The 20,507-nt window shown below is 42.7% G+C and overlaps 2 protein-coding genes across 4 annotated transcripts; one reads left to right on the plus strand and one right to left on the minus strand.

The window, feature by feature from the left end:
• Positions 1 to 5,441: 5,441 nt before the first annotated feature.
• Positions 5,442 to 16,648, minus strand: LOC310785820 (kynurenine--oxoglutarate transaminase 3-like). Of its 3 annotated transcripts, none has more exons than XM_083646974.1 (14): positions 16,581 to 16,648; positions 15,850 to 15,940; positions 13,487 to 13,548; positions 11,955 to 12,099; positions 9,987 to 10,136; positions 9,739 to 9,825; positions 9,476 to 9,601; positions 9,182 to 9,302; positions 8,445 to 8,521; positions 8,270 to 8,359; positions 7,714 to 7,900; positions 6,558 to 6,631; positions 6,328 to 6,414; positions 5,442 to 6,200 (listed from the first exon to the last, which is right to left on the minus strand). In XM_083646974.1, the coding sequence occupies exons 2-14, from the start codon at positions 15,937 to 15,939 to the stop codon at positions 6,144 to 6,146; spliced, it is 1,353 nt and encodes a 450-aa protein (XP_083503100.1). In that variant the 5' UTR covers position 15,940; positions 16,581 to 16,648; the 3' UTR covers positions 5,442 to 6,143. The 3 variants fall into 3 exon arrangements, with proteins under 3 accessions (XP_083503100.1, XP_083503101.1, XP_083503099.1); XM_083646975.1 differs by lacking the exon at positions 16,581 to 16,648 and adding an exon at positions 16,322 to 16,438; XM_083646973.1 differs by lacking the exon at positions 16,581 to 16,648 and adding an exon at positions 16,248 to 16,312.
• A 546-nt stretch (positions 16,649 to 17,194) lies between these two features.
• Positions 17,195 to 19,600, plus strand: nudt17 (nudix (nucleoside diphosphate linked moiety X)-type motif 17). Its single transcript, XM_083648465.1, has one exon. The coding sequence runs from the start codon at positions 17,511 to 17,513 to the stop codon at positions 18,405 to 18,407; it is 897 nt and encodes a 298-aa protein (XP_083504591.1). The 5' UTR covers positions 17,195 to 17,510; the 3' UTR covers positions 18,408 to 19,600.
• Positions 19,601 to 20,507: the final 907 nt, after the last annotated feature.

Consider the following 20,507-nt stretch of genomic DNA (forward strand, 5'->3'; position numbering starts at 1 on the left):
AGATCGCATCGCATTAGATATTTTGTACTAATCATTAGTGTACTTTTTGTTTTGTTTGTTTTTGTTGTTTTTTGTCATAGTTCAGCAGTACTACTATACTGTCAAAAACACTGTTGTGTTGCCATACCAGTGACATGTTTATGTCAATATTGTTTAGGTCACATGTATGAGGAAGACTGTGCTCTGGGAGGAGTGGAGTGAATTGAGTGAAATGCTCAATTTGATGATTTATGAAGATGTGATTCTAGGCTAAAGTTGCAACAACAATAGCAATAATTGATGGTACTCATTTGTGGGTTTATTATTGGTTTATGCTAACTCTTTGAACTAATTTAACCATAACCTGCCACAGCAGCCCTGGTTTCCAAACCAGTATGTGTACCCCTAGGGGTACTTGAGCAGCTTGCAGGGGGTAGGATTTCGGATTACAATGTATTTCCAAAATGATTTTCATAAGCCCATTGCTAAAATGGTATGTGCAACTACTGCAGTTCCCCCACTGGCAGGCATCAGCTATTATTCTTACAGTATTACAGTATTACAGTTCACACATGTCAAAACTGTGTGCAAACCAACTATCTAGCAAACATGGATAAATGGTTTCAATCATAAACTGTCAGAATTGTTCATTCATTTCATAATCATTTGTGTTAGATACTAACAGTTTAATATGAGTTTTTAATAGAACACATTTAGGAGAATCATCAACAGGTGAGTGAGGGTACTATTGGCATGGCAAAACAGCTCAAGGGGGGGGTACATAAGACAAAAAAGGTTGGGAACCACTGGAGCATTGTACAGGGCTGATGTAACCTCACGTCACCAGGAGAGAGCCTGGTCCACATTACTACAGGCAGGAAGATGCGCCCCCTCTTCCGGTGGTCCTTCCGCTTTGTGTGCCACAGTGTTTTCATTCCCCAGATTTATCATCTTGACTGGTGTGTAAGGCAGCGATGCCATTATTTGGTTTTAGTTATTATTATTATTATTTTTAGCTATTTGGGTAGCTAGATATTCGCGTCGCCCATGTTTTCTGAACAGAACGCAAGGATTGAGCATAATATTTTCCTGGAGTACAGCACTTTGGTTGCCGGCGGATGTCGTGGGTGTCTTCCGCCCATAGCCGGATGACATGGAACGAGGTTTTTCCACCCACACTAGGGCTGATGCGGCAGTTAGACCTGCTGCCTATTGGTCATTATGAAAGTTTAAAAAAATGAAATAACAAAACTTACAGTAGCTATTGATGTTCAGGTTTGGTCTCCTGCTGTTCTGTGCTGCTCTGATGCTGGAGTGTCTTGGGTTGCACAGTGGGCTGACCTGAGGTGCTGCTGCTGCTGCGGCTCTACAAGATGCAAAAAAGAAAGGAGAAAATAAAAACAATTAACATGGTTGAACAAAGAAGTTGACCATTTCTGGAAGTAAATAATTAAAGTTGCGTTCAAAAAAGACTCAATAAAAAACTCTTTTTCCATCCACTTCTGATGACAGGTGTATTTTCAGGTCAATATTCCACTACCAAGAGTGTTTTCAACTCTTACAGAGCATTTTAGCCTTTCAAATTCAGCCTGCAGTAGTATAGTTACTAGTTAACTTAACCTAGCTAGCTAGCTAGCTAAAACCAAGGAGTAAACAGTGGCTAGCAGCTGGTGTAACGTATGGGCCCTAATTATGTAATGCTAGCTACTAGCTAGCCAGTCTCGAGTGGTCTCGAGTCAGCCTGTCAGAATGAGGAACAGGCGGAGTCTCGCCTTGAGGCTAAAACATAGAGATAGGGCTAAACTAAAGCCAGCTACTGTGTGTTCAACTTAGAAATCGTTGAAGAGGACAGTAAAATTGAGAATTTTTTGTTGTAAAGTAAGGTCGAGTAGTATTTTAGTAGTAAGTATAGTTACTAAAGTTATTTGCACACGTCCAGAATCCGCGCGCGCTGCGTTGATGACGGGAAACTGATGCTGCATTCATGACAACTCGGAAATTTTGCAAGAAAATAATTACAGCATGCTGCATTGGATTTGATTCACTCAGAATTTTTTTATTTGATAAGGTGACATGGGAGCCAAAAATAGTCACAATTAAATAAATAAATAGGTCTCAGTGTCAGTGAATTACATACATTTAATCATTGTTTTAATTTATTTTATTAAATAATTGTATTTCATAATTATTGTCTTCATAATAATATTACTTTGGAGGCAGAGATGGGAGAGAAGATGAGCAGTTCACTTCCCCATATGCTGCTGTAGAAATCCTGTGCAGAGTGCAAAGATTCTGGAATAAATATGGAGAAGTTGTTGGTGTAATAACCGGTTAGGCTACATATTATATACATGAGATATTACACATTAGACTACATACACACAATACACAAAAAATAATCAAGATATTGCACAGTTGCACCCCCTTAGAGTGTGTGTGTGTGTGTGTGTGTGTGTGTGTGTGTGTGTGTGTGTGTGTGTGTGTGTGTGTGTGTGTGTGTGTGTGTGTGTGTGTGTGTGTGTGTGTGTCTGGGGACTGACTGATTTAAGTGTTCATCAGAGTGATGGCCTGTGGGAAGAAACTGTTCTTGTGTCTGGTTGTTTTGGTCTAAGTGTTCTGTATAGTGCCTGTCAGAGAGGAGGAGTTGGAACAGGTTGTGCCCAGGGTTTGCTGTTCTGCAGTGATCTTTCCTGACTCTGGATATGCATTAGTCCTGGATGGAGGTCCTGGAGGGCAGGTTGGCACCAATTATTTTTTCTGTTGTCCTGACTGTCCATTGAAGTCTCTTCCTGTCCTGTATGGTGGCCGATCCAACCAGACAGTGATGGATGTGGAGAGAACACATTGGATTATTGTAGAACTGGATCAGCAGTAAGAAGAGGCTACTACTTTGCAATAACATTATTCTACTCTCTAGAAAAAGTGCAGTGTTCTTTTGTTCCAGTCCTCAAAGCCAAAGAGGATGTCAGTATCTTTGATGAGGGACACCCACCCTGACTCCTCCCGGGAGCAAGACCAGAGAGCAGGAAATGTTTGGCGACTTCAACTAGACTGTAGCTACTGCGGTTAGTCTGCTGTCCCAACAATGCCTCTCCCAACTCTCGGAGTGTAACAGCAGATGCCATGATTAAGTAAATTATATCAATCTTTAGATGTACCTTATTGCTGTCTGTAACAAGGGATTTTAAAACTGTCTAAATATGGTCAACTTTAAACTCATCATAAAAAATCTATTCTGTAGCTGCATGATAAAAAATAAATAACCTGACTAGTTGGCAACTCAGTCATTGCCAGTGCTAACTAGTGAATTGCAAATGACAGGAATGCCATACCATAATTGTTGCTATTAGGTATTACTTGCAGAACTTGTCAGTGTGATATGTTGCTGTTGCGCATGCTTATCTATTTTGTTGTTGTCAACCTGCTATATGAGACATGTCTAATCTAATCATGTCTAATCTAATCTTTATTTATAGAGTTGCTTTATTAATCCAAATTAATCTTGTCATTTAATAATTTCACACAGTTCCAGTATGCTCAAAGTAGGTGTACACATATTGCTACTACTTTAGATATGGTCCATATTTCAGGAATTTGCCTCACAACTAAATATCATGCCAAAAACATACAAACTCTGACGGGATGGGCAATTCAAGTTATTTACCCCCTTTTTTGAGCCAATTAATCCTAATCAGTAAAATAAATTATTTGGACTTTTGCAGATTTTAGATATTCTCAAGCTTAGTCATTTTCTGTCAGCTACAGTAAGAACATGTCATCATTTGACAGTGCTGGCTAATAATTGGGGCAATTATTTCTTCATTTTCCTCGTGTCGTCGCATAATTTATCAGATATCTTTCAAACGTCAGAATTTTTTAATTTAGGTGAAGTTGTATCTGTGTTACGATGACATTTTCTATAAGCATGCAACTTAAATTATAGTAAATTTAAAGTTTGGTTATGTAGACCAGTAGTTCTCAAAGTGGGGTCCAGGAAACAACAGGGGTCCTTAAGGGGGTTCCAGGGGATCCCCAGCAGCAAAAATGGTAATTTATTTTAACTAGAATTCCAACCATAAGTAACATGACATAATGTATGACTATTTTGCTCATGGGTTTCATATACTTTCTGTAATAAAACATCTAAAAGTGTGACAACCCTCCCACTCTCCTCCTGGCCCTGTCCTGTATGGAGCCTGGTGTTTGGGTCATTAGGCTGATTGGGTGCACTTGGGTCCGGTGCACTCATTGGGCTTAAGAAGACCTTCAGACCATTCAGTCTCTCTCCCTCCTCACCAATGCACCTTTTGTCCTTTTCATTTGTTTATTGTAGTTTGTGTTGTCTAGTTTCCATTATAGGTTTAGTTACTGGTAATCCATTATTGTTTTAACTTTTATTTTGGTGTATGAATCCCCTCATGTTACAACCTGGATCAAGGAAGTAACAAATAAGGGGAGTCATTACTCTAAAGTAAAAATGTAAACTAATTTTCTAACTAAAACCAAAGGGAAATGACACAAACAGAACAAATGGAAGATGCAAGAAATGTATTTGCCATGTCAACATAGTTGATAGGAATTTGTCTTGGTTCACTCTCAGACAAAGACAGTGCAGCAGCACACAATATACAAACAATAAACATCAAACACAAAAAATATATACAGGCGGTCACGTACAGTTCCCAGCAGCAGCGTATTCAGCAGAAAGTGCATACAGTTTAAAGTGCTAATAGGTAATACATAATAATGATTCAGTGCAAATTCAGATGCCTTATGGCTTGGAGGTATGGCTGCTAATCTCTGAAGGGAGATGTTTTGCACTTAATGCTCCTGTCCAGGCTGAAAGTCTTCTTAAGCCCAGTGGGCGCAGGTGCACCACATCACAAAAGCTAAAATCTTATCCGATGGGGGACCCTGGGACAAAATCTTTGTCAGTTGGGGTCAGTTGTCTAATTTGTGTCTGTGTATTATGGGGTCCTCCTTGACGTGAAAATGTTTGAGGACCACTCATAGGCTACTATGAGATAATTGAGCCGTCTTGTGTTCACCTGATAGCAGAAGCTTCTTGACTACAACAAGAAGCAAGCAACTGTGATACTACGATGAAATACAAGCACTAAGAGAAAACAAGCATAAAGACCCTTTTCACAGCAAACATTGTAAGGGGGCAAAGCAGGTGTAAGCAATACCATTAATAACAGTTCCATCCAAAGGTGTTCCAGTGCCAGGACCCCATTAATGTTATTGGTTACACCTGTTTTACCACCTGAATTCTCAGAGTTATTGTATTAGCAAACACTAACAGGAAGTAAGCTTAGGGCCAACTTAGAATGTTTGTTAAAGAGATACTCAAGACTTTTTCCACTGAAAATCAATATATATTGGAAATTAGCAGTGTAAAATTAAAAGAATAACTTGACACACTTTGCTTTAACCCAAAGCAGCCCAGCACAGCATCGGTGTTAATCCACTGATTTATTGACAATTCAAGAGTTAGCACAGTCAAAGCATTTCCTGTCCATCACTTGTGTAAATTACATTGGTCAGTGAATCTACATCTGGAAACCACACACATCCCTAGTCTGGAACACAAAACATTCTTCACCATATTGAGTCATATTCAGGAGTGAAGATACACAATGCACATTATTACTTGAATAAAAGTGTGAATATTTTAAATGAATGTCATATGGAAATGAATGCATACAAACACAGGAATGAATATGGGATTGTTGATACCCACTGTGAGATAAGAGATTAGGGCATATCCAAACAATTCATCACTAACACACACACACACAATCCCCTCTTAACCAAATCAGGGGCAATGTTATTCTGCCTTTTGAAAGTGAACAAAAGCTGGGAGCACATGGAACCCTTGCCGTTTCATTACAGTCGATATGTGGGGGAAATTGTGATCGTTGCGACTTCAGGGCATGCTTATTCTCTGATGGAGACTTTTAGACTTGGATGGATCAGAAAAGTATACACATTTCAAAGGCAGAGAGAGACAATTAAAGGACACGCAATTAACAGTGAGCAGGTCATATAGTAATTGCACTACAAACTGTCTGGTTTCCTTCGCCATATCCTATTTGTACAGTGTGTTGCACTTTAACGAGTCCTTGAAATTGTGCCAAGACCTTTGGAGACAGTGCATCCCATTAAATCTTATTCCAGTTTTTCAAGATCTTCTCTGCTGCATCCAGAGTGCTGTCCTGCTGTTAACAGAAAGACAGAGAAATGTAAATACAACATGTATTCAAATAAATTTGACGCCTCAGTAATGTTAATCTTCATTAGATGATGTGTTTTTGCATTGTAACAATGAGGCATTTTTCTATTTACCTTGATGAAGCACAGCCGAATGTATTTCTCAAACTGCTTCTGAGATGCTTCTCCACAGAATGCTGTTACTGGAATGGCTGCCAGTTTCTATACAAAAATAAATCATATTAATAATAATAATAACAACAACAACAACAACAACAAAGTCAGTACAATAACTTGGGCTTAAGGAGGAATTTATATGGATGAGATGGTTGTGTCCAAATAAGGTATAAGCTAAAATTACTCACCTTTTCTTTAATCATCCACTTCACAAACTTGTAGTCATAAGCCTCATCATCAGTCATGTGTGACAGATCCTGATCTACAATCAACACACAGAGGAGGTAAACTCCAATGTTGATATTGGCTACGAATTGGAATAACTCCTTTCTCTTTATAATATTTCTGTATTGAATGATGCACAGTGCTGAAATGACATAAGAGTCTTTAACCAGTTGTCACGGGTGAATACTTTTCCTACATTCTTTCCCATTTCTATAAATGATTGAAACAGCATTAACTGAAGATGTGTCTATTACTGGCTGGACATGCACAAGCAGGGGTGTGTACAGGCCCAAAAACCCAATTAAGACCAGAGCCCAGGTGACCTTAGACTCACAAATGGAAGTTAGAGTGCAAAATTGCTCTTTTATTCTGCATACATACTGCGCACGCACGCGTGCACACACACACACGTCTATATATACCTATACAAACACCCATAAATACATACACCAATTCTACAGTGATGGCTACAGTGAAAAACTAGAGGGCACTCGGTAGAGTGCATACCTCCACCACGGCATTGTTATGTGAATCCGTTTGGAACTTAGGCTCCTTTTTGTGATTGGCTAACCTCCATTGCCTCACCTCCTTTTGGCCAGTGGGCATGGGAAGTTAAGCAGTTCTAAGTTGGCCCATGACCAACATTTCTGCCAAGTTCCGTGCAAATCCGTTCATAACTTTTTGAGATATCCTGCTGACAAACTGACAGGCAGACAAACAGGGGCGAAAACATAAGCTCCAGCCGGGCCTTCCATGGCGCAGGTAAAAGTCTATCTGCATAAACCTCATCTGGGTCACAAGAGGCCATAAGACAGAGGCACACAGAGCAGGCATTATTATCTAGCCTTTGTTACATTACACGTCTGGTAACTTTGCATTCGGACATCTCCGTTTGAGAAGTTTATTTCTTCTGCCTGTGAGCTCCCGTTGCGTACTGTATACATTCTTGAACCAACTACAGTACTTCATGCATGATGACAATAACTTAAGCATATACAGTCAAAAGAACATAAACTAAACTAACCTGAGTCAGAACTAGCTAGCTATAGCTACAGATGTCCACGAGCAGCACTTGCAACGCGTCTCAAATGATGCCAGTCTGAATGTGCAATAACTCACTGAGAGATGTGACATCCACAAGCATGAAGTAGCCTCCCTCTGGGATGATGGGAGACATACCAGCGTCCTGCAGGATGGCAGCCATGCGGTCTCTCTTGCCCTCCAGCTCTGCAGCCAGAGAGGAGAAGTAGCACTCTGGCTGCCCCATCAGCTCATAGTCCCGGAGCAAGCCTTGTGCCACAGCCTCCTGCAGACATACAAGACACACTGACTGAGACAAGGCAACAGCTTTTCCAGAGAGCCACACAGCGAGAAGCTTCAGAGAATATTCACCTTATGTAGAAGAGACAGTCTGGCTTGAGAGACTAACAGGAAGTGTAAACACAATCGGAACCGATTGTGTTTACACTTCCTGTGGCAGAGCTTATCCCCCGCAGCCTGCTTCGAAAGCTTTGACCAGAGACGATCTCTGGTTTGAGCAGGTAAAACAGCCGGCGTTTTGAACAGGAAGTCGTAACACAAATGGGTCAAGTGGGCGGGGCTACATAAGGTGAATACTGTTTGTAGATGTTAGCGTTTCTTTTAAGGAGGAAATGCAGGAGCTTTGCAGACTTGCCTGTAAAGGTGTTGGGCAGGTGTACAGAGTATTCTGCATGACAGTCTGGAGATGCTTTATCAAGTGCTCAGGCCCTATGGACCAGCCAAGCTAAAAGACACAAATTTCAATCATTGTGTGGTTTACAAGAGTAATAAGAAAATCATGAATATTGCTTTACATCCAGACTTCTTACCTTCCAGCCAGTAACGCTAAATGTTTTCCCTGCACTGCCGATGGTGATTGTTCTGTCCCACATTCCCGGCAGAGTGGCTATTGATAAGTAAAAATAATAACACCAAGACAAGGGAATTTAAATATACTTCAGATAAGGTTAGACTGATATGGACTTTTGAAGGGCAAGACCAATACCTATTATGTAGAAAAAAAGAACTCCATGAAGGGATTCCAATGGCATTCTAGTGAAAAAGAGGAGAGCTCAGGATAGTTAATTACTTTATCAATTATGTATTAATCTACTAGCATGGCCAAAACAAGACAATTAAACAAGCTAACAGGTTTTGGCCAGCACTGTCTTTATCCAGTACATATCTATTGTAACCAATAGGAAAATACAGGGTGGATCACATGGTCCAATTATTTGGCCATGCTAATAAAGGCTTTTATTTATTTATTGGTAAGCACTCCTTAGCCCTCCTCTTTTTCACTTCAAGAGTGCCTGTGGACTGTGGAGGCCATTTCTGGACATCTTTAGACCAAGCGACACTGAAAGTCTCCATTGAAACCCCAGTTACCAGAAACACAAGTTAAATTCCTTTGTGGGTTGGAAGCTCCTTGGGCCAGGGTGAGGCAGGCTAAGGCAGCTGTCACTACAGGTGATTACCACCCGTCATATCGGAGGCGGCTAATACTGACAGGCAAATACAGATTTCTTTTTAAATCGGTCTAACTACTTGAGGAACATAAATGTACCTATTTTGATATGTTGGTGGCCCTTGTAGATGAGCCACTCATACACCTCATCACTGAAGCACAGAGTGTCATGTTTTATACAGAGGTCAGCAATCATCTGCAGCTCGTCTTTGGTGAATATCTGGAGGAAGATGGCAGAGACTGTTACAAGTAGAAGCACTTAATTCATATCTTCAATGTACAGAAAGGTTATGAGACACCTAGTGTTTCTCCCTGTGGTGCCGAGACAGCAATTGCATGTCTGTGCTTCCTGAGGACTCAGAACTGTACTGTAAATGTACAGTATACACATACCTTCCCAATTGGGTTGTTGGGGGTGTTGATGATGATGGCCTTTGTCTTAGAGTTGAATTTACTGGCAAGCTCATCTGGGTCAAGCACCCAGTCCGCACTTGTAATGTTTTTCTTCTTTTCAGACTTCTAAAATACAGCAAAAGAAATATTTTAGAAGATATTAAACGGTTCCCAGCAACTACTGACAACTTCTGTCAGTGCAGTAGGAAAAGGAAATATATATGGAATATTGGAAAAAACCAATAGCTTTGGGTAAAACTTACAAGGCGAAGTGGTATCAACACAGGCTTGGCCCCTGCCATTCGTACCATAGGTACATAGCAATCGAAGAAAGGTTCAATGATGATGACCTTGAGGAAGGCATTGACAGTACACAGTAAATCAATAATATGCGTATGAACAAATCCTGAATAATACAGGGAATACAACAGTAAAAAAAACACATCCGTAAGATTAGCAAATGGAGAGAAACACCTTTGCATGACCCACTAAGTGAAGGAAATCTTCTTACCTCGTCTCCTTCTTCCACCAGTCCTTGCATGGTGCTGAATAAGGAACCATAACCTCCTACTGTGACCAATATTTCTTTGAAAGGATCAATCTGGTGTCCATGGACCTTCCCATAAACCTGAGAGAGGGCCTTCACCAAAGTCGGATGACCCTTTTAAATGAGAAGGAAATATATCACTCGGACAACTCTGACCAGGTTCCATTTTGCCCAATAAACTTATGGTTTGCTTACAAAAAAACATGTTTAAATACAATTGTAATTGTTTAATTCCTTTGAGGTGATTATGGCAATAACGGTTATCACATTCACATAACATTTTGTAATATGTAACATTTTCATGAAAAACCATTGCCCTTAAACAGTGGTTTAACACGTTAAGTGCCAGAGCCGAGTTTACTCGTCTTACATAATCCAACGCTTGAGTGCCAGAGCCGAGTTTACTCGTCTTACATAAACATTTTTTTTTTTTGACGGTGGGACATCAATCAACCCCTTTTACATCTTCGAGATAACTATTGGAGCAAGAGCATGTGTGTAATCTATTTTACCGACCACTAAGTGGCGACAGAGACAGAGAGAAGCCACAGCCACGGGACCCGTGGACCAAAAGCAGCCGCCTCCCGCGGAAATGGCTTGGCGATTTTACAGTCAGAAGCCCGGAGACACACACACAGAACGGACAGAGATCCCCTCCCCCCAGAGCCGCGGAGCAACGCGCGAACACACACACACACACACACACACACACACACACACACACACACACACACCGCGGGAGCAAGCCATTCAAGGAAATGGCGAGGCGATTTTACAGTAATCCATTTCAGACTCGTCTTGCCCGAGAGCGGCCGCAGGCAGGCAGGCATGCAGACAGGCAGGCAGGCAGCAGCAACGCGCTTCTGACACGCCCGCTGTTAGAGCCAGGAGGAAGGAGGAGAAGACACACGGAGGGAGGAGTTTGAATGAGAGGGGTGTTTCCTGTTGTTATGGAGGAAATTACTGTTCAAAACTATTGTTTAGAATGTCTGACGGTCTTACTGATGCCAAAAATGAATGGTTAAAGTGACTGTTTCACAAAAAGCCATTTATCTCTGAATAAATTTCCAGACGCTGAAACCATGCTGTACTCAACGGCTAATATCTACATAACTACTAACTCTGCAAACTAACTCTTTTAGACAGAGAAAGCACACATTCTATTAGTTATTTTTAGATGATTGGTGTTCATGAATTCTTAACAGAAAAGAATCCTCGGCTGTTCTAAAATGAGCCAGAATCGTCAAAAACACCCCTGGCACAACTTACCTACAGGAATGAAAACATGGCTGGCACTCAATGTGTTAAGGGCACTTAAACCACTGTTTAAGTGCCCTTAGTGCCCTCCGCCAGAGCATCGCGCAAAAAAGAAAAGAAAAGAGAGAGAGACAACAGTTTTTACATACAGTACATGAAGCCTGAGGAGTAGGCTTGGGCCGATTTTAAGAAATATCACGATATTCGGGAAATATCACGATTTTGAAAATCTAATTTCAGAGGCTGTAGCAATCTCAGTTTTAAAGTCAGAGTGAAGTTTGTGGTATCATATGAAACTAGAAGACCTAAGACATCGATTGGTACCAACCATGTCATGATAGCTTGTCAGGAAGCTAAACAACGCTCTAAAGTTAGGCTAGATTTTGCCAAGGGAAAAACATTTTCAACCCAGTAGTAGCCTTGTGTTGTTATTTAGCCTTTCTGATGCTATTGCTTAAATCAGCACATTTTATTTTATGGGATTATTTTTTTTACTTGGTCTGAAAAGTTTGGGACCACCCTGCCCTGCTTCAATCTGTTTGCGCTAAACTTATGTAGTTAGTGAGGTTTTCCTTTTCAAGTGGATTTAAAAGAAATGCTGGAGGACTGGGCATCCCAGTCTAGAAACATTTTTTATAGTATCTTATCATGAGTGAGTGGCACAAATATCCTTACAAAGCCTCTGGTGTACTGATTCATCCTGTCCACTGTTGCAGCCTTCGCCAGTGCTTCCTTGACATAAGAAGGAGGAGGGATGTCTGGAAAGCCTTGGCCCAGGTTGACAATGGATGGGTCTGCTGCCAATGAAGTGAACGCCACCCTGTAATGACAATGAAATAAACCATTATGTTCACAGATCTAGGTTTCTGATCAAATTATCAGTATTTACTGTATGAAACATCACAATGTGAGTTTTTATCTAGCACACAGAGGGCAAACTTTTAGCAAAAGAGCCACATCTGGGTTGAGTTCAGCCCCGACAACAGATAGCAAACTGTTTATTTAAACAGAAACGGTGATGCTTTGAACAGCCTGTTGTGTGACGCAAGCATTGCGCCAATCTGGTGGATCCACTATGCAAATGGTGGGGGTTATATACACACACGTCACTGCTGATTAGGTAATACCTCAGAAACGCCCACCAAACGAGAGACAACATACCTCAAATCCATTTCGAGGAAACATGACATTCAACCTGCAAACCACAGTGCACACTGTTTTGCAGAATGAACACAGGCTGTGGCCTCCATATTGTACCATAATTGGGACTAGATAACAGAGTAAGATTACAGAAAATAGAGAATAACGACATGATATTTTTACCTTGTGATCACTCAAACTAGCCTATTACTATGTCTTGAGAAACTTCAACTGATTGCTATTCCATCTGTTTAAAGCACAGGCAATTTTCTGTTACAATCTGGCCAGCCAGAGATACTGGAAAAATGCCTGCCTTTATGGATCTGAGCATCAAAGCAAATTACTAGGTTTTACTTGACAATATTTCAGCGTCATACAACATACATCCAATGCATGCTTTCCTCATCTGCCTCTCCTGCACCGTGCCCCGGTGGCACAGTGGCAGCGCTGTCACCTCACCGCTAGAAGGTCCTGGGTTCGATTCCCGCCTGGGACGCTGTGGGCGTGTCCCCCCCCTTCTCTCTGCTCCCTGGGGTCCCTCCATATATACTGTAAACCTCCACTAAAAACATGCAGAAGATCATCGTCTGACCAGCGGTGGTTGGAAGAAGTTGGTCCCTGGGTGCTTCACTGCAGCTGCCCACCGCTCCTGGCCGGAATCATGGAGGAGGGCGAGCCAGGAACGCGGAGGACAAATTTCACGGTGCCTCCAAAGCATGTGCGTGTGTGTACTGGCTGCCATGCATGTCTGTGCATGCCAAATGGTGTTTGTGACAAATAAAGACAGGGTTTGTCCGTCCAGTTTAATCTTAATCTTAATGCATTATAATGAAAGAGACCATGCATAATGTGTTTCCCCCCACAATGTGCCAAGTGTATTGGATTAAAAAAAAAAAAAAAATCAATAGTATAGTATCAAGGCTGAAAAACACCCAGCGTGCCAGCCTTACTTTGCCCCTGACTTTCATATCATGGATGGGGAAAATGGTCTGTGTTCAATACTCCTGTCCTGTTGTCTTATAAATATAAATATTGGTAAATCTTACAAATGTTAAGCTTGCCCTTACCAGACATTCTTGTCCAGTCCTTCAATTCTTTTGGAGTGTTTATGCCGTGACGTCATTATACACTGCAAAATCAAAAGAAACAAACATTACACCTCAATGAGAGCCAGGCTCTGCGTGATCATTCATGTGTGCAGCACTTTTTTGCAGTATGCAGTTCTTACAGTAGGCACTGTTTAGGTAGTGGAAAGCCGTAAGAGCCCTGCATAAAGGAAACGCAGTGTGCACTCGTACATCAGTACGGTAGTGACTTTGACTCACTTAACCAAATATTTTGTTCAGCGATCCTTACCTATGCAACCACAGCTAACAGTTGGAGTTTTTAAAGTCAACATAGTTTCACTCACTCCAATCGTCTATCCCTCCACCCCTCTACTCCACCTGAGCACCTAGAAAGCACTAGCACACTTGTTTAAGACTGTGATCACATAACACCAAGCACAGCTGAGAGCGTTGCTAGTAACAGAGCCACAGCTCAAAGGGTGAAAGGAGCATTACTACTAATAACTACGAGAATGATCATTGCTATGCATGGCTTGCCCATCACCATTTCACACGCTCTGCATCCAGATTAGATTATTTGCACTGTGTAATGGCATTTTTTAATTGTTGTTGACATTCTAGTGAGCCAATTCCATTACTAGAAAGATTTGTGGTTTAGAAAAAAACATTCACCACAGTCAGAATTTGTTGTCATTGAGCTGTTATTTGTCGTTCTTACAATAATGAACCCCATATGACCTATCTAATTTTGAGGTAAGAATAATGTACCATTCCCAGCTGTACTTAAAGAATTACAAACTAGAACGACCGCAACGCGGACTTATGCCTCCGCCATTAGTTCATTTTGGAGTCCAAATCGCCATTTGAGGCAAATTGGAAGAGATTCCGTCCAGGCGCTCCTATGATGTTGCGTTACAGAGCTTGGAAATTGGGTGTGTGAGAGGTCACAGTGACCTTGAACTTTGACCACCAAAATGTAATCAGTTCATCCTTGAGTCCAAGTCGATGTTTGAGACAAGTTTGATTAAATTCCATCAAGGCATTCCTGAGATATCGCGTTAACAAGCTTGAAAATGGCGTTCGAGAGCTCACCTTGACCTTTGACCTTTGACCACCAAAATCTAATCAGATCATCCTTGAGTGTAAGGCGATGTTTGAGGCAAATTTGATGAAACTCCGTCAAGGCATTCGTGAGATATCGCGTTAACAAGCTGGAAAATGGCGTTTGAGAGGTCACAGTGACCTTGACCTTTGACCAGCAAAATGTAATCAGTTCATCCTTGAGTCCAAGTCGATGTTTGAGACAAGTTTGATTAAATTCCGTCAACGCATTCCTGAGATATCACGTTAACAAGCTTGAAAATGGCGTTTGAGAGGTCACAGTGACCTTGACCTTTGACTTTTGACCACCAAAATCTAATCAGTTGATCCTTGAGTCTAAGTAGATGTTTGAGGCAAATTTGATGAAATTCCGTCAAGGTATTCATGATATGGCGTTAACAAGCTGGAAAATGGCGTTTGAGAGGTCACAGTGACCTTGACCTTTGACCACCAAAATCTAATCAGTTCATCCTTGAGTACAAGTCGATGTTTGAGACAAGTTTGATTAAATTCCGTCAAGGCATTCCTGAGATATCGAATTAACAAGCTTGAAAATGGCGTTCGAGAGGTCACAGTGACCTTGACCTTTGACCTTTGACCACCAAAATCTAATCAGTTCATCCTTGAGTCCAAGTCGATGTTTGAGACAAGTTTGATTAAATTCCGTCAAGGCATTCCTGAGATATTGCGTTAACAAACTTGAAAATGGCGTTCGAGAGGTCACAGTGACCTTGACCTTTGACCTTTGACCACCAAAATCTAATCAGATCATCCTTGAGTCTAAGTCGATGTTTGAGGCAAATTTGATGAAATTCCGTCCAGGCGTTCCTCAGATATCGCGTTAACAAACATCGTACGGACGTACGGACGGACAACCCGGATCCATAATGCCTCCGGCCTAATTATCGCTGGCGGAGGCATAAAAATAAGAGCCACATTCATGGTCACAGTTATGTAATTTGTAGCAAGTATCTCCAATTGACTGCATATTCTAGTATTGGGCATGTTGTTACAGTAGGCTGGTGATAAACAAGACAATGTTGAGGCAATGTCGATGGGGCAGGGAACACTAGCAACAGACAACATTGTCAGAATGAGGGATAATAGAATGAGGGATAAAAATGTATGTTTGACCCTGTAGGTCTCTTTTGTGCCTGTTGCTAGGAATGTTGCAATGTACAATGCCCCCCAAACCACTAAATGTATCACCACCCAAATGTGAAGCAGAGTGCTGGAGCTAAAGTCTAGTCTCACAGACTTACCTGTGAAGTGCAAAACCTTCTTGTGCTGTTCAACTGTACCGATTCACCGAGAAACTTGCAGGAATTCAGGATATGCCGTGTTGCATTCATGCTGCACAAAAACACATACCGGTAGATCAGAAATAGAATAAAACAATGTTATTTTTCTTTAGACTGTAACAATCTACTATTCTAATTTGTGATTGTACTGCAGTACAATCACCAGACAACAACGGTTCCAACTTCCTACTAACCAGTGTCTAGGTCTTTCCGACAGGGGTGGTTGTTATGGCACTATCATCATCAACAACAACAACAACAACAACAACAACAACAACAACAACAACAACAACAACAACAACAACAACTACTACTACTACTACTACTAACTACAAGACATAAATTCCGAAATAGGCTACCTTGTTACTGTGTTTGTCGGAGACACGGCCTAACGTTAACATGTAATATGAGCCGAATATCAGCCTGCGCTCACCCTGTGTATACAGGAAGTAAACCGGATATTCAGGTTGTAGTGTTCACTGCCTAAAACACTAGATGGCGGTAGTGAGCTAGCAACAGTGTCCAGATGGTCCAGAAAGCATGGCTGCAGATACACTCCGCTTGCTAAACGACCTCAGCAGCACTGTCTTAGCTCAGCTGGAACACACACACACACACACACACACACACACACACACACACACACACACACACACACACACACACACAGAGGACGACAGTCCAACACATACCATGTATGGACAGAAGTTACCGGGTAAGCCACCAGCAGGTCTGCACTGCACACTCAACTTACTTCTCGCTGCAGAGAGCTCCGGTGGTGAAATGCAGGAGAAGACAACGTACACTGAAAGTGATGCTGCCTTAAATTGCCGTCGGAAATGATGTGTACAAGCATGCCCGGCCCATCAAAGTGGCGCGTTTGTGATATCAGTTGGCAAATCAAATGTGATGTGCATGCCCGTCGTCTTGAGGTAAAAATAAATGAATTATCAATGTTAAAAAACCAAGATGTGCATCTATCTCTCTCTCTCTCTCTCTCTCTCTCTCTCTCTCTCTCTCTCTCTCTCTCTCTCTCTCTCTCTCTCTCTCTCTCTCTCTCTCTCTCTCTCTCTCTCTCTGCCACTGCAGCAGCTGCAACACACACGCTATCTCTGTGGGCCTCAATTTATCAAATAAAACAACAACATAGTTTTGTATTTTCAAATCAAATACTGTACAGTAGCGACTTGGACGCAGCAATCGGGGGGGAAAGAAATTTACGAGGAGCTCGTAAAGGCAGCTGGCCAAGCGCGCCTGCGTAGTTGTGACGTCTCCTGTATTTTTCAAGGAAGAAGGTCACTACCGATACACAAAGACAACACATCTACAGTAGGCCTACAAGGCTCAGGGGTACAAGCACATAATACCAATAAGAAGAAACAACAAGGTAGGCTACTTCATGAGGTCACAAAAGTTGTAAATAGCAGCACAGTCCGGATTGCTTTGGTATTCTTTGAGTGTTTGAGCGCATGCGCACGCTGGTCAACTCGCCAGAAATTCAATGAGGATCAGTCAGTCATAGAACGATTACCAGCGGACAAGCAATTCAACCTGCGGCAACATTTAAAAAGTAACCAACTTCTGCTGGAAACCTGGGTGGATGTGAAAGACAGACAGACAGGATGGAGAGATTGAGACGGGTCCTGGTCCATGTGTGCAGAGAGGGGTCAGCTCCACAGTGTGCTCACTTTGTGCAGAGTGTAACAGGTGAGTTCAGTGAGGAGGAGGAGGTGGAGGTCAGCTGCAGTCTGGAGGAGAACCGATTCCTGTTGTCCAGAGGAGAGAGAAGAGTCCCTCTCAGGAGGCCCGCCTTCTGTCCCATCAAACACCTGTCAGTCACCGAGGCAGCTGCCCTCCCACTGGACATCCAGCAGCGCGGGGTGGATGTGGGCGTAGCCGTCCTCCTGCAAACGGCCAATCAGAGAGTGCTGCTGACGCGTCGTGCGGCCGGGCTTCGCATCTTCCCCAACGTCTGGGTCCCCCCAGGCGGCCATATTGAACCAGACGAGACGATGCTGGGTGCAGGTCTCAGGGAGCTACAGGAGGAAACTGGACTGAAGCTGGAAGCAGAAGAAGTTTCTCCACAAATCCTGGGACTGTGGGAGTCAGTCTATCCTGCCATGTTATCCAGAGGTCTTCCTCAGCGTCATCACATCGTCTCCTACATGCTGCTGCACTCACCCCACACACACACACAGCTGCAGGCCAGTCTGCGCCCGGCGCCGGACGAGGTGAGCGGCGTGCTGTGGGCCGATGCCCACCTGGCTCGAGCCGTCGTGTCCACGCTGGACGGAGAGGAGGAGGCGGCCATGACACCACAGCTACTGGAGGGGCTGCCTGCTAGCTTCAGGGTGTCAGATGTCTTGTCAGATGGCTCTCTGAGTGAGTTTGAGCTGGCGCGGGATGTCCTACTGAGCTGCGCTCCGACTCGCGGGCCAGACCGCGAGCGGGTCAGCACCGGAACCAAGTTCTGTCTGAGCCTGTGGATCAGGAGCCTGGACTCACCAAAGACTGTCTAAAGATATGGACCTAGCTACCAGCCATTGGTTTCTGGACTCCCGTTTTGATGTCTCCAGTTCAGTGGCGATTTCTGGAGGGGCAGTTTTATGTTGTCACGTCACCATGCACCATCACACAAAAAGATCTAGCCAATCTATGGTAGGGAGCCATATGACTGCGATTAGAGTGCCAAGGAGCAGAAATATTCCAAAACTAAATACACACCAAAACACAGCAAAATCGCCATTGAGTAAATGTACAAACCTTGCATTCACTTTATCCCCAGGCTGAAGCATGACGAAATCTTCTGGTCTGTGTGGCCCTATAAACGCTTTATTTCCAATTTCTCCTCCAACGGCAACGTACTAAACCGTACAGACAACAAATAGTCTACTACGTGATTCGTGTTAGTAGGCTAAATGAAAACACACTTCACAGTATTTAGCTAGCTAGCGCGGCAATGTACTGAATTGATTTCGCCTTGGTTTGTTTATTTTCTCCTCGTCACATGACGTTTCACGGCCGGGTCCGGCCACACCTGTTGGGTGGAGTTCATGTCAGGAGTTCACACATTGGGGCAACATCATCTCTGCCCCTTTACCCAATACAAAATTGGCAGGTGACAGGCCATGTCACGTGGTTGTTTCTATGGCAACGGTGGGTCAGACCGCCGGCCTGCCCCATATGCAGGAAATGCAGCGCGAGCAGAGCCAAGCACACAGAAACAGACACACACACACAAGGAAATTACTCCAAAACACCAAATTCACAGCTGAATCACTACGTTGTATTAATATAAAAATACGATTCAGTTGCGAGTCAGATGCAAGCTTTTTGCACCACAGCGCCATCTGGTGGGGCACTGCCCTACTTGCCCCTAATGCAAAATCGCCACTGCTCCAGTTTGCCATCGCCATCCCCCGACCTCCGAGTCTATGGGGAATGACTCGTTTTTGGAGCCAGCCTCTAGTGGCCATTTGAGGAACTGCAGTTTTTGCCACTTGATTTTTGCTGCAATATCAGATCATTTGGATTTACTGGAATGAAACCATGGGAGGTTCAGAGGGAGAAATGCCTCTTTGGTGGAGCTGTTAACAACTCAGACATCTGAAATGTCACCCTGCGACTACACACTGCTTTTTGTAAGACGTCAAAAGACAAAATCTTATATTTGTGTTGTATTTTAAAAGCTTGTGATATCCATTGTGTCAAATCTCCATCTGAAAAGTAACTAAAGCTGTCAAATAAATGTAGAAAGTACAAGATTTCTCTCTGAAATGTAGTGAGTAAATGTAGGCAACTTAGTTCAATTCCACTACTATTTACTGTCTATGACTGAATCCCATGAATGTGAATTCACTTTCTTGTTTCCTCCACCACTTGCATCATCCTGCCAGCAGGGAGCAGCACAGACTCATCTAATCTGCTTCCATTCTACTTCCTATGCAGGTGTGGAAAGTCTGGAAAAGTATTCAAACTTAATGTGATCATTTCCAGGTCTTGAATAGATTGGGAATTAAAAAGAAATGTCTGGAAAACACTGTAAGAAAAAAGTCACTAGCGATTTTACAAGTGATTCATTCGACAATCAAGTGCGTTACTTAAAAACCTCCTTGTTTACGAGTAGTTTTTTTTACGCCATGCCCTTGTGTAGTGCCATTTGTATGTCAAACGGGCTGATTCGGGGCATGACTGCACTGACCAACATGTAAATCGAACTCACCTATAGCCCCACCTCCACTCCAGTCCTATGCTCCAGTCCTGTCCAACCAGGTCAAACAAGCGCATGATTTTAAAACTGTGGTAGCCCAATTGTGCCGCATTTATTGGTAAACTGTGTCAAATCTGACAAAATTGTTGAATGAAATTCAACAATTTTGGTTTTGATTTTTGATCAAATGATAAACTCGGCTATATTATAGCCGAGTTTATCATTTCATACAGTAAATGCACAAAGCAATATAAAAACCAATAGCCTTCCTTACCTACATAACTTCATCCAGGCATGTCCTTCCTCTGGGGGGCAGGCCAGGAGCAGTGGGCACTGAGCAGCTTTCTTGTGTAGGCCTACAGCGCCCAGGGACCGACTTCAAATGTTGTTGTCACTGGTCAGATGACCG

Source organism: Poromitra crassiceps (genome assembly GCF_964638095.1).
Source record: "Poromitra crassiceps genome assembly, chromosome: 12".
Lineage (NCBI taxonomy): Eukaryota > Metazoa > Chordata > Actinopteri > Beryciformes > Melamphaidae > Poromitra > Poromitra crassiceps.

Coding starts and splice junctions, on each gene's coding strand:
- LOC310785820 (XM_083646974.1), bottom strand. CDS start 15,939: ATGAATGCAACACGGCATATCCTGAATTCCTGCAAGTTTCTCGGTGAA. Junction 9,826..9,986: donor TGGTGGAAGAAGGAGACGAG/GTAAGAAGATTT, acceptor GCCTTCCTCAAG/GTCATCATCATTGAACCTTT. Junction 6,632..7,713: donor TGTGGATGTCACATCTCTCA/GTGAGTTATTGC, acceptor TGTTGATTGTAG/ATCAGGATCTGTCACACATG.
- nudt17 (XM_083648465.1), top strand. CDS start 17,511: ATGGAGAGATTGAGACGGGTCCTGGTCCATGTGTGCAGAGAGGGGTCA.